We start from the raw sequence: 13658 nt of genomic DNA, 5'->3' as shown, positions 1-13658 counted from the left end.
AAAAAAAATGCATTTTTGTGTATGTCCACTTTGTAAATGAAACTACCTGTTTCTGCCTCTGTAATGATGCCTAGGTCTGTCTCCAAATCAACTCATCTGCTGCCAAGATCCTAGTCTTTCCTGATTGACCTCTCATCTTCTACCTTGCATTAGCATGCTTATGCAAAACCCTTTGCTGGGATCTTAATTTGCTCTGAGCCTTCTTCACTCTAGTATGCCTGTGATGGCTAAGTTACAATGGCTCCCATTCACATAACACCTCAATTTTAAAATGCTCAACCTGTTTGCATTGTTCCATAGTCTCACCACTGAACCACCCCCCAACCCCCCCCCACCCCCCAATCTTCTCTGCATATTCTTTCAGCCTTACAAGCCTTCTAGATCCCTGCTGTTTTCTAATTCCGGCACATTCCTAATTTTTTGTTTGCCAGTCATTGGTAGCACCGTGTTTATTACCTACAGCGTAAGCTCTGGAATACCCTCACTTAAAACTTCATGCCACTTTCTTCTTAAAATCTATCTTTTCAATCAAGCTGTTGGTCGTCTTTCTGTGACTTGGTGTCAAATTTTGTTTTATAATAATCTTGCTAAATGCCTTGGTATATTCCATTACATTAAATATGTATGAATGCTGGGTTGTAGTTGTCATGACCTTCTTCAACTGCCAATAAATGGATTAAAGGGTAACTTATTAGTTATATATTAAATGTTTTGAAACTTCTGTTTGTCTTGTTTTTTTACTGCCCTCGCAAAAGTTTCTGTCCTCTTATTTTCATTCTTCTTATGCTTGTATATTAATTTTAAGAAAATGAAATGTCTCCTCTAACTCCTCTCACAATGTGGTGAGATATGCCACATTGCTATGGCACCATTTGACACATGAGGAAAGTTGAACTGAATTTAATGCCAAAACTGAATAATTGTCTGTGTTAACCCATTTTATAGTTATCTTCTCTAGGTTCTTAAAATTATCAGAGTTTTCAGCATCCATTTTGATCTGACCCTTGACTGCTGCTTATGGTTTTCTGACATTTTTTGTGCCCAGTGTACATTTACACCTATTCCTTGAATTTAAAGGCAAAACATGGCAGATAATATTATGCCATAAAGCACTGGTAATACTCAGCAGGTTGGACAGTATCTGGTGAGAGAAACAGTTAATATGGATTAGTTTTTACAATAATTTGGAATTACTTTACTTTATTGGATACTTTTATATAGCACAGTAACAGGCCTTTCTGGCCCAACGAGCTGCACCTCCCAATTACACCCATATTAACCTACTAACCCGTACGTCTTTGGAATGTGGGAGGAAACCAGAGAACCCGGAGGAAATCTACGCAGTCACTGGGAGAACGTACAAACTCCTTACAGCGGCGGGAATTGAACCTCGATCGCTGGTGCTGTAATAGCATCACACTAACCGATATGCTCCCATTGCCGCCCTGAGAATTGTTGGAAACAAACAGGTTGTATGATGGGCAGCACAGTGGCACAGCTGGTAGAGCTGCTGCTTCGTGCTGCCAGAAACCAGGGTTCAATCCGGTGTTCTCCCCGTGACCATGAGGGTTTCTTCTGGGTGCTCAGCTTTCCTCCCACATCCCTTAGACATGCACTATAAATTAATTAGCCACTATAAATTGACCCTGGTGTAAGTGAGGGGTAAAATCTGGGGGGAGTTAATGAGAATGTGGGATTAGTGTAAATGGGTGCTCAATGGTAAGTGGAGACTCGGTGGGCTGAAGGGCCTGATTCTGTGCTATATCTCTCTGACTCTATGACTCATTGATGAAGTACTGCTCCTCAAACTTAGTTGGAACTTCAATTGGAAAGGTGTAGGAGGCAGAGATCAGAGTGTCAGTGACTGGAAAGTTAAAGTGACAGATGAGTGAAAATTCAGGGTAATGTTTGCAGACTGTTACGGACTCGGTGAATGTCCCTTTAAGATAGAGCTAGTAGCGTGTGTGTGTGTGGTGTGCTTACGTCAACAGAAGATAAAGGACGTAATGACGTTGTTGAAGAAGTCAGTCAGAGAAGAGAGAGAGAGAAAAGGGAGAGAGACACCAGCCTGCTAGTTTTCTCTATCGATGGATGAGTAACTGTGTCTGTTACTACAATCCACGTATGGAAATTGGGAGTAATCCGGTGGAGTTCACTTTGTTGCTGACCTGTAGAGGGAAACAGGTATTTGTGTGGACGACCACAATTCGGATGCTTTTCGGGGTGAGGACATCACTACTGAGTAAACACTGAGGTGTCGTTTGGGTTCCATCGTGGAACATTTGGATTTTGTAATTACTCTCTCTATGTTCTCTACATCTACGTCTTATCTTCAGACAACGGTGGTTGTTGAAGAAGCCTTTGCTCATGTTTCACCTTATGGCTTGCTGAACTGAACTTTAAGAACCATTCCTGGACTTGGAATTTGGGACTTTGCCACACACACAACAAGTTTAGTTTTTGGGGTTAATGTTCAAGGTTTAACATTTTTACTTCTAACATTTTTACTTTTATTTTTCTTAATATCATAAGTAGTTATTAATAAAGTAGTTTTTAACACTGAATCATGACTCAGTGTGTTTCTTTTGTTGCTGGTTCGTAACAAGACTCAACAGAGATGTTCTGTAAAGTGGTCACCCACTCTGTATATGAACCTCCCTGATGTAGAGAGCACATGATGGGCAATACATGTAATATGCTAAGTTGATCAAAATTTTACTAAATCACTGTGTCACATGGAAAAAGTGTTTGGACCATGAAATGGGAGAAGATTAAAGAGCAGATGTTGCATCTCCTGCAGTTGCACGGAATTCTCGAATTGAATACAGTATTTCTTCATCAGTTGTTGCAATCATACCAGTGCCCAAGAAGAGCAAGCTGAGCTGCCTCAATGACTATTGCCCAGTAGCACTCACATCTACCATAATGAAGTGCTTCGAGAGGTTAGTTCTGGCTAGAATTAACTCCTACCGGAGCAAGGACCTGGACCCACTGCAACTCGCCCACCACTGCAACAGGTCTATAGTGGATGCAATCTCACTGACTCTTCACTCAGCTTTGGGGCACCTAGACAAAAGCAAAACATACATGAGGCTGCTGTTTGTCAGTTACAGCTCAGCATTCAATACCATCATCTGCTCATTATTAATCACCAAGCCTCTAGACCTGGGCCTCTGTACCTCCCTCTGCAACAGGATCCTCAACCTCCTCATTGGGAGACCACAGTCAGTGCAGATCGGTAATAACATCTCCTCCTCACCGACAATTAACACAGGCACTCCTCAAGGATGCGTGCTTAGCCCACTGCTCTACACTGTACTCATGACTGTGTGGCTGAGCACATCTCAAACGCCACATAAATTTGCAGTTGACACCACTGTTGTTGGTAAAATTTCAGATGGCGATGAGGAGGCATACAGGAGTGAGATAGATCAGCTGGTTGATTAGCGTCACAACAACCACCTTGCACTCAAGGTCAGCAAGAGTGAGGAATTGATTGTGGACTTCAGGAAGGGGAAGTTTGGAGAACAGACATCAGTCCTCATTGAGGGGTCAGTGGTGAAAAGGGTGAGCAGCTTTAAGTTCCTGGGTGTCAACATCTCAGAAGATCTATCCTGGGCCCAACACATTGATGCAATCATGAAGAAGGCATGCCAGCAGCTCTATTTCATTAGGAGTTTGAGGATATTTGGTATGTCACTAAAGACTCTTCCAAATTTCTATAGATGTATGCTGGAGAGCATTCTGACTGGTTGCATCATGGCCTGGTATGGAGGCTCTAATGCACAGGATCGCAAGAGGCTGAAGAGGGTTGTACACTCAGTCAGCTCCATCACAGGCACAACCCTCTCCACCACTGAGGATATCTTCAAGAGGCGGTGCCTCAAGAAGGCAGCATCCATCACTAAGCACCCTCACCATCCAGGACATGCTCTCTTCTCATTACTACCATCTGGGAGGAGGTGCAGGAGCCTGAAGACCCACACTCAACAATTTAGAACAGCTTCTTCCCCTCTGCTATCAGATTTCTGAACGGTCCATGAATACTACCTCATTATTCCTTTTTTGCACTATTTATTTAGAACCTAGAACATGGAATAGTACAGCACAGGAACAGGCCCTTTGGCCCACAATGTTGTGCCAAACCAATTACATTAGTAATAAAATGCCCAACTAAAATAATCCCTTCTGCCTGCACAATGTCCATATACTACCATTTCCCTCACATTCATGTGCCTATCTAAGAGCTTCTTATAAACCTCTTCTGCACCCTCTCCAAAGCCTCAACATCCTTCCTATAATGAGGCGACCAGAACTGAATGCAGTACTCCAGATGCAGCCTAACTAAAGTTTTATAAAGCTGCAAAATAACTTCCTGACTCTGGAACTCAATTCCTTGACTAATGAAGGCAAGCATACCATATGCCTTCTTTACTGCCCTATCAACCTGTGTAGCCACTTTCAGGGAGCTATGAATTTGGACCCTAAGATCCCTCTGCTCATCAACACTGTTAAGAGTCTTGTCATTAACAGTGTACTGTCTCTTCACATTTGATCTCCCAAAGTGCAACACTTCACATTTCACCAGGTTGAACTCCATCGGCCATTTCTCCATCCATGTCTGCAACTAATCTACATCCCGTTGTATCCTTTGCCAGTCTTCTACGCTATCCACAACACTACCAATCTTTGTCTCATCTGCAAACTTACCCACCCATGTACATTTTCATCCAGGTCATTTATATACATCACAAACAGCAGAGGTTCCAGTACGGATCCCTGAGGAACACCACTAGTCACAGACCTCCAGCTAAGATAAGTCCCATTGACCACTACACTCTGTCTTCTATGGGCAAGCCAGTTCTGAATCCAAATGGCCAATTCACCGTGGATCCCATGCATCTTAATCTTCTGGGTGAGTCTCCTGTGAGGGACCTTGTCAAACGCCTCACTAAAATCCATGTAGACAACATCCACAGCTCTACCTTCATCAATCACCCTCGTCACCTCGTAAAAAAACTCAATCAAGTTAGTACGGCATGACTTGCCCTTCACAAAGCCGTGCTGACTGTCCCTAATTAGGCTGTGGTTTTCCAATTGCTTATAAATCCTACCCCTAAGAATCCTCTGCAGTAACTTCCCTACCACTGCCGTGAGAATCACCGGTCTATAATTACCAGGATTATCCCTGTTTCCCTTCTTGAATAGTGCAACAACATTAGCTACTCGCCAGTCCTCCAGGATCTCACCTGTGGCTAGAGAGGACATAAAGATATTGGTCAAGGCTCCAGCAATCTCATCTCTTGTGTTATGGACTCAGTGAAAGTCCCTTTAAGATAGAGAGTGTGTGTGTATGTGTGTGTGGGGCATGCTTACGTCAATAGAAGATAAAGGACGTAATGACGTTGTTGAAGAAATAAGAAGAAGAAGAAGGAGAGAGAGAGAAGGGAGAGAGACACCAGCCTGCTTGTTTTCTCTATCGATGGATGAGAAATAATAACTGTGTTTGCCACTGAAATCCATGTATGGAAGTTGGAAGTAATCCGGTGGAGTTCACTTTGTTGCTGACCTGTAGAAGGAAACAGGTATTTGTGTGTGGACGACCACGGTTCGGATGCTTTTCGGGGTGAGGAAGTCACTACCGAGTAAACACTGAAGTGTCGTTTGGGTTCCATCGTGGAACATTTGGATTTCGTATGTACTCTCTCTCTGTTTTTCTACATCTACATCTTATCTTCAGACAACGGTGGTTGTTGAAGAAGCCCTTGCTCATGTTTCACCTTATGGCTTGCGGAACTGAACTTTAAGAACCATTCCGGAACTGGGAGTTTTGGACTTTGTCACACACACACACGAAGAGTTTAGTTTTGGGGTTAACGTTCGAGGTTTAACATTTTTGAATTCTAACATACTAACATTTTTACTTTTATTTTACGTATTATCATAAGTAGTGATTAATAAAATAGTTTTTAACACTGAATCATGCTCAGTGTGTTTCTTTTGTTGCTGGTTTTGTGACACTTGCTTCTCTCAGTAACTTGGGGTATATCCCATCAAGCCCTGGGGCCTTATCCACCTTAATGTTTTTCAGAGACCAAACACTACCTCCTCCTTTATCTCGAAATGCTCTAGCATATTAGCATGCTCCACGCTGATCTCCCCATCCTCCACGTCCTTCTTGGTAAATACTGATGCAAAGTACTCATTAAGGACCCCACCCACATCCTCCACTTCCAAGCACGTTCCCTCCTTTATCCTTGAGTGGTCCTACCCTCTCCCTAGTTATCCTCTTGCTCTTGATGTATGTATAGAAATCCTTGGAATCCTCTTTAATCCTACTTGCCAAGGACTTTTCATGGCTCCTTCTGACCTTCCTAATTCTCTTCTTATTCCTTCCTGGCTTCTTTATAATTCTCAAGTGCTCTGTTTGATCCCAGCTTCCTAAGATTTACATAAGAACATAAGAAATAGGAGCAGGAGTAGGCCATCTGGCCCATCGAGCCTGCTCTGCCATTCAATAAGATCATGGCTGATCTGGCCATGGACTCAGATCCATCTACCTGCCTTTTCCCCATAACCCTCAATTGCCCTACTATGCAAAAATATATCTAACTGCATCTAAAATATATTTAGTGAGGTAGCCTCCACTGCTTCCCTGGGCAGAGAATTCCACAGATTCACTACTCTCTAGGAAAAGCAGTTTCTTCTCATCTCTGTCCTAAATTTACTCCCCTGAATCTTGAGGCTATGTCCCCTAGTTCTAGTCTCACCTACCAGTGGAAACAACCTTCATGCCTCTATTTTATCTATCCCTTTCATTATTTTATACATTTCTACAAGATCCCCTCTCATTCTTCTGAGTTCCAGTGAGTATAGTCCCAGACGACTCAATCTCTCCTCACAGGCTAACTCCCTCATCTCTGGAATCAACCTGGTGAACCTCCTCTGCACTGCCTCCAAAGCCAGTATATCTTTCCTCAAGTAAGGAGACCAGAACTGCATTGCAGCACTCCAGGTGCAGTCTCACCAGTACCTGTACAGGTGCAACATTACCTCCCTGTTCTTAAATTGAATCCGTCTAGCGATGAAGGCCAGCATTTCATTTGCCTTCTTGATAACCTGTTGCACCTGCAAACCAACCTTTTGTGACTCATGCACAAGCACTCCCAAGTCCCTCTGCACAACAGCATGCCACAATCTTTCACCAATTAAATAATAATCTGATCTTCTATTTTACCTTCCAAGGTGGATGACCTCACATTTATCAACATTATACTATATCTGCCAGACCGTTGCCCACTCACTTAACCTATCTATAACTCTCTGCAGGCTCTCTGCATCCTCTGCACAATTTGCTTTTCCGTTCAATTTAGTGTTATGAGTGAACTTATATACGCTACACTCGGTCTCCTCTTCCAAATCATTAATGTATATCGTGAGCAGTTGTGGACACAGCACCATCCCCTGCAGCACCCCTCTCACCACTGGTTACTAACCAGAGAAATACCCATTTATCCCAACTTTCTGCCTTCTATTGGTTAACCAATCCTCTATCCATGCTAATACATTACCACCAACTCCATGCATGCTTATCTTATGGATAAGTCTTTTATGCGGCACCTTAGCGAACGCCTTCTGGAAATCCAAGTATACAATATCCACCTCTATCCACTGTGCTCATTATATCCTCAAAGAACTCCAGTAAGTTTGTCAAACAGGACCTGCCCTTTCTGAATCCATGCTGTGTTTGCCTGATGGACACTTCTATCCAGATGTCTCACTATTTCTTCCTTAATGATAGCTTCAAGAATTTTCCTGACTACAGACATCAAGCTAACTGGCCTATAGTTACCTGCCTTTTGCCTATATCCTTTTTTAAACATTGACCTGACATTCGCCATCTTCTAATCTGCTGGGACCTGTCCAGAGTCCATAAAATTTTGGTAAATTATCATAAATGCCTCCACTATAACTTCCGCCATTTCTTTCAGTACCCTGGGATACATCCCGTCAGAACCAGGGGACTTGTCTACCTTTAGGCCCACTAGTTTGCTCATCACTACCTCTTTAGTGACAGCAATTGTATCAAGGTCCTCACCTCCCATCATATCTATAATGTCTCTATTTGGCATGTTAGACATGTCCTCCATCGTGAAGACCGACACAAAATAATCGTTCAAGGCTTTGGCCATTTCCACATTACCCAGTATGAATTCCCCCTTCTCTTCTTCCAAGGGACCTACATTCACTTTAGCCACCCTTTTCCACTTTATATAATTATAAAAACTTTTACTACTTGTTCTTAAATTTTGTGCTAGCTTGCTTTCATAATCTACCCTTCTTTCCTTTCCTTATTGCTTGCTTAGTGGTTCTTTGTTGCTTTTTAAAGTTTTCCCAATCTTCCAGTTTCCCACTACTCTTGGCGACTTTGTATGCATGAGCTTTTAGCCTGATGCCTTCTTTTATTTCCTTAGTTATCCAAGGCTAGGTCTCCCCACCCTTAATCTCCTTGCTTTTAACTGGAAGATATTTTTGTTGAGCACCGTGAAAAATCTCTTTGAAAGTCTTCCAATCTAACCATTCCCTCCCACGTTGCCCTCCATTTTTCTATCATCCATGTGCCTATCTAAGAGTCTCTTAAATGTCCCTGATGTATCTACCTCTACCAGCACCCCTGGCAGGGCATTCCACGCACCCACCACTCACTGTGTGTTAAAAAAAAACTTGCCTCTGATATCCCCCCTGTAGTTTCCTCCAATCACCATAAAATTATGTCCCCTCATGTTAGCCATTTCTGTCCTGGGAAAAAGTTTCTGGCTGTCCACTCAATCTATGCCTCTAATCATCTTGTACACCTCTGTCATGTCACCTCTCATCCTCCTTCGCTCCAAAGAGAAAAGCCCTAGCTTGCTCAAACTATCCTCATAAGACATGCTCTCCAATCCAGGTAGCATCCTGGTAAATCTCCTCTGCACCCTCTCTAAAGCTTCCACATCCTTCCTATAATGAGGCGACCAGAACTGAACACAATATTCCAATGTGGTCTAACCAGGGTTTATTGAGCTGTAACATTACCTCACGGCTCTTGAACTCAATCTCCCGAGTAATGAAGGCCAACACACCACTCGCCTTCTTAACAACCCTATCAACTTACGCGGCAACTTTGAGGGATCTATGGACTTGGACCCCAAGATCTCTCTGTTCCTCCACACTGCTAAGAATCCTGCCATTAACCCTGTATTCTGCCTTCCAATTCGACCTTCCAAAGTGAATCACTTCACACTTTTCTGGGTTGAACTCCTATCAATGTCCCGTTGTAACCCTCGACAATGTTCTACACTATCCACAACACCACCAACCTTCATGTCATCTGCAAACTTACTAACCCACCTTTCCACATTCTAATCCAAGTCAATTATAAAAGTCACAAAGAGCAGGGGTCCCAGAACAGATCCCTGTGGAACACCACTGGTCACCGACCTCCAGGCAGAATACGCTCCTTCTACAACCACCCTCTGCCTTCTATGGACAAGCCAATTCTGAACCCACACAGCCAAGTTTCCCTGGATCCTATGCCTCCTGACTTTTTGAATGAGCCTATCATGGGGAATCTTATCAAACACCTTATTAAAGTCCACATCCACTTCTCTCCCCTCAATGTGTTTTGTCACATCCTCAAAGAATTCAATCAGGCTCATGAGGCATGACCTGCCCCTCACAAAGCCATGCTGACTATCCCTAATCAGACTATGCTTTTCCAAATGGTCACAAATCCTGTCCCTAAGAATCTTTTCCAATAATTTGCCCACCACTGAAGTAAGACTCACTATTCTGTAATTCCCAGGGTTATCCCTACTCCCTTTCTTGGACAAAGGAATAACATTTGCCACCTTGCACATAAATATGCATTGGTTTTATGAATGATTTTAAACTTCCTCTAGACCTCTCTTTAAAACCTTTAAATGCTGATAATTTCTTCTGGTCAGTAAACTGCCTTCAAAAACCTCTGCACTGTAGCTTCTTACTCTTTGTCCCTCCCCTGCTCTGATTTTTCTTAATGTAAGGAAGATCAAAGTTATGCAAAACAATGGTTATCTGAGGCATTCTTTTATGTACTGCAGTATATGTGTTGCAGCAGATTGCACTGTCAAGTTTGTGGAAAGGATTGTCTTTATACATTGAATAACTTTTCAATTCCTTTGTGTTCTTATTAGAAATCCGCTAAAACGTTGATAAAAATGGAACATCAAATATTTGAATCTAAAGAAGAACGTACATTCCAGTACCAAGATTCTTTACCTCATTTGCCTGTTCCATTCCTTGAGGAGTCCTTAGCAAAATATTTGGATGCGGGTACAGTATTATTATCATAGTTTATGAAGAATTTTATTTATGTCAGGAAATTGGGACTAGCTGGGTGGGCACCTGGTTGGCATGGACTCGTTGGGCTGAAGGGCCTGTATCTGTGCTGTATTGCTGTACGACTCTGTCCATATTATAGCTGACGACCGCTGGGTGACATAAAAAGCCGAATCTTTTCAGAGTTGCACTCAAGGTCAAAACTCAAAGATAGAATTAAATGCTACGTGTCAATAACTACACGGGAATATCATTAATTTTGATGTAACAAAATAGTACTTATTATAAATTCATTTACCTCATATTTTAGTTTGTCCTGATCAGATTTCATTTTCCAATTTCAAATCTGGGCTTTTGATCTCCCCGTCCTTGCACTAAAGCTAGCATCCTTGCCCTATCACAGGAAGACATCTGGTTCCACAGCTGCCAGTGATTCCTAGATGAACCACCCTAATTGAGTATTCTTCATGTATTTGTGTGGAAAGTATGTGTCATTGGGCTATTTTAACCATATCACTATCTCGCTTGATGGCTTTCTTGGTTACAGTAATTCAAGTTGTGTTTGGTAAGAGAGATTACCACTCTTCACGCTCAACTGAACTGTTCATTACTTTTGAACTGGAGCTATCTCATTGGCATTCCTCTCTGTATTGCAGGAATTTTAAGATCTGCCTCTCTCCTGTCTGACATTCTGCATCACATGTTTAAAAAGCACTTTAATTATTTTTGAAATATACTGTAATAGCAAATATGAAGTAGAAATACCCTGAGAATTGATTCACTTTTGTGATCTTATACCAGAGATATGGTGTGTTGCTTTAAGGCAGGGAATGGGAATAACATTTGTTCATTGATTTTAACATGTTTAATACTTAGACCTCTCATTGGTTTCTATATTTCTTTTTAGTATAACTAAAAAAAAGACACCAGACAGTATTTTCATTATTACACATTCAGTTACACATGATGCAACAGCTTCAACAAGTTGCAATAATGCCTTTGTCTTTGGATTCTTAGTTTTTGTTATTATAATATTTATAACAACATCTTTGAAATTTATGTTTTACTCAACTGTATGGACTGGCTGAACATGCTGAATTGGGAATTGCCACAACCTGTGGGACAGTTAGTTCTATTGACCTATTTCTTCAAAGCATATCTTTGATTTGGATTTGTGGAACTTGCATGTCGCTGTCTTTAAGATTTGACTCTTTCATTTTAGCATCTGTTTGCCTCAACTAGATATGCTAGCAACCCCAAGAATTTTTATCCATATTGGGCCATAATTGATCTACAGTATCTTTGTTTGCTATAAAGACGTTTCTTTAAGTTTCAAGCTCTACTTACAATGGCAGTAGTCCCATTTCTTTAAAAAAAAGATGATACATTTCATACCATTAAGTCAGTGAATATATGTTATACCCTATAACATATAGGCATGTCAGTGTTGTTTAGCTGCAATTACACAGCTGATTTTTTCTAATATAATTGTTTTAGTGAAGCCATTTTTGAATGAAGAAGAACTTCAAAGGACTACAGAAATTGTTACAGCATTTGGACAAGGAATTGGTAAACATCTACATCAAAAACTTCTGGAGAGGGCCAAAGTTAGGAGAAACTGGGTAAGCAGGAGCATAGATGCTGTTTGGTATTACTGTAACAATGAAGTAATATTGTTGTAGTGTGGATGGTTGGCTTCAACTAATTTACTTATTGAATATACAATGTATGCAGATTTTTAATCAAGTGCAACTATATACACCCATGAAACGTTTTCTCTTTTTACTCAGTTCTGCAAGTGTCTTTTAAGCCTACTTTTTTTTCCTTTCCATTCTTAATGTTTATTTTTCTTTTCTAGCTCCTCGCATCCAGAGTTGACTGACCAGCCAGCTGAATCCAAAGTAAAAGTACTGTGGATGCTGGATATCTGAAATAAAACAAAAAATGCTGGAAATTTCAATTCTCTATCCCACTCCATCCTCAGTGCAAGAAACTGAAAACAGTCTCAAAGCTCAGCATTAGCACAAAGAACAATAGATAAACTTCTAACCAGGCCCTTAAAGTTTGGACTTTTTTTTGAAGTTGTATAACAAAGTTAATTAACAACTCCAGCATCCAACACTTCCCTCTCTTTGCTGGTAATTTCACATATTTTCCCCCCAATTTGCACCTCATCCAGCCCAATCTTTCATTGTTCACTAGTGCCTGTGTCACCCTCTTTTACTCAGCTCCTTCATCCTTCTTGCTGTTTATCTTTCCTGCTCTCCATCCTGTCAGAGTTTTTCCTTTGTTTTCTCTCTCCCCCACCCCATTTTTGCATCTTCAGATTTGTTTTACCTTTAACTTTTCCCAAGTCTGAGAAGACATTAACCTAAATTATTAACTTGTTTCTATCTCCACAGATGCTGCCTGACCTGAGCATTTTGTTTTATTTAAGCCACTTGCTTTACTTTTCATTAGACTGCTAGGTATTATGTAAAAATCACCTTGAATGAGCCTTCCTACCCTATGTTCTTCTGCTCAGTGACAGGTTGACATAATGGACTCTGCTCTATGCATAATCAAAGGTCTCTTTCTCCATTCTGTGATGTTGTCCTGAACCACAAGACATAGGAGCAGAATTAGACCATTCAGCCCTTTGAGTTTGTTCTGCCATGGCTGAATTATTTTTCCCTCAACCTCATTCTCCTGCCTTCTCCCCATAACCTTTGACACCCTTGCTAATCAAGAACCTATCAACCTTCACTTTAAACATACCCAATGACTTGGCCTCCACAGCTATCTGTGGCAATGAATTCCACAGATTCACCACCCTCTGGCTAAAGCAATTCCTCCTCATCTCTGTTCTAAAGGGATGTCCTTCTATTCTGAGGCTGTGCCCTCTGGCCCTAGACTCTTCCACTACTGGAAACATTCTCTCCACGTCCACTTTATCCAGGCCTTTCAATATTCAGCAGGTTTCAGAGATCCCCCTTCATCCTTCTAAACTCCAGCAAGTACAGGCCCAGAACCATCAAATGCTCCTCATACGTTGACCCTTTCACTCCTGGGATCATTCTTGTAAACCTCCTCTGGACCCTCTCCAATGCCAGCATATCCTTTCTTAGATATGGGGCCCAAAACTGCCCACAATATTCAAAATGTGGTCTGACCAACACCTTATAAAGCCTCAGCATTACATCCTTGCTTTTATATTCTAGTCCTCTTGAAATGAATGCTAACATTGCATTTGCCTTCCTTACTAGATACCTTTATTAGTCACATGTACATTGAAACAGTGAAATACATCTTTTTGCTTA

The 13658-nt window shown here is 41.5% G+C and overlaps 1 protein-coding gene across 3 annotated transcripts in view; it reads left to right on the top strand.

Moving 5' to 3' along the window:
• The window catches only part of crot (carnitine O-octanoyltransferase), a 45939-nt gene that overhangs the window by 6425 nt on the left and 25856 nt on the right, over positions 1-13658 (top strand). For all 3 annotated transcript variants that reach the window (XM_052016412.1, XM_052016414.1, XM_052016413.1), the window contains 2 exons: positions 10215-10353; positions 11857-11981. In XM_052016412.1, coding sequence (XP_051872372.1) covers positions 10239-10353; positions 11857-11981 — 240 coding nt within the window. In that variant the 5' untranslated portion in view covers positions 10215-10238. The remainder of the gene's footprint in view (positions 1-10214; positions 10354-11856; positions 11982-13658) is intronic.

Source organism: Pristis pectinata, chromosome 5, assembly GCF_009764475.1.
Source record: "Pristis pectinata isolate sPriPec2 chromosome 5, sPriPec2.1.pri, whole genome shotgun sequence".
Lineage (NCBI taxonomy): Eukaryota > Metazoa > Chordata > Chondrichthyes > Rhinopristiformes > Pristidae > Pristis > Pristis pectinata.
Note: the sequence above shows the minus strand (reverse complement) of the source record. Positions and strands in the feature narration are given on the sequence as shown.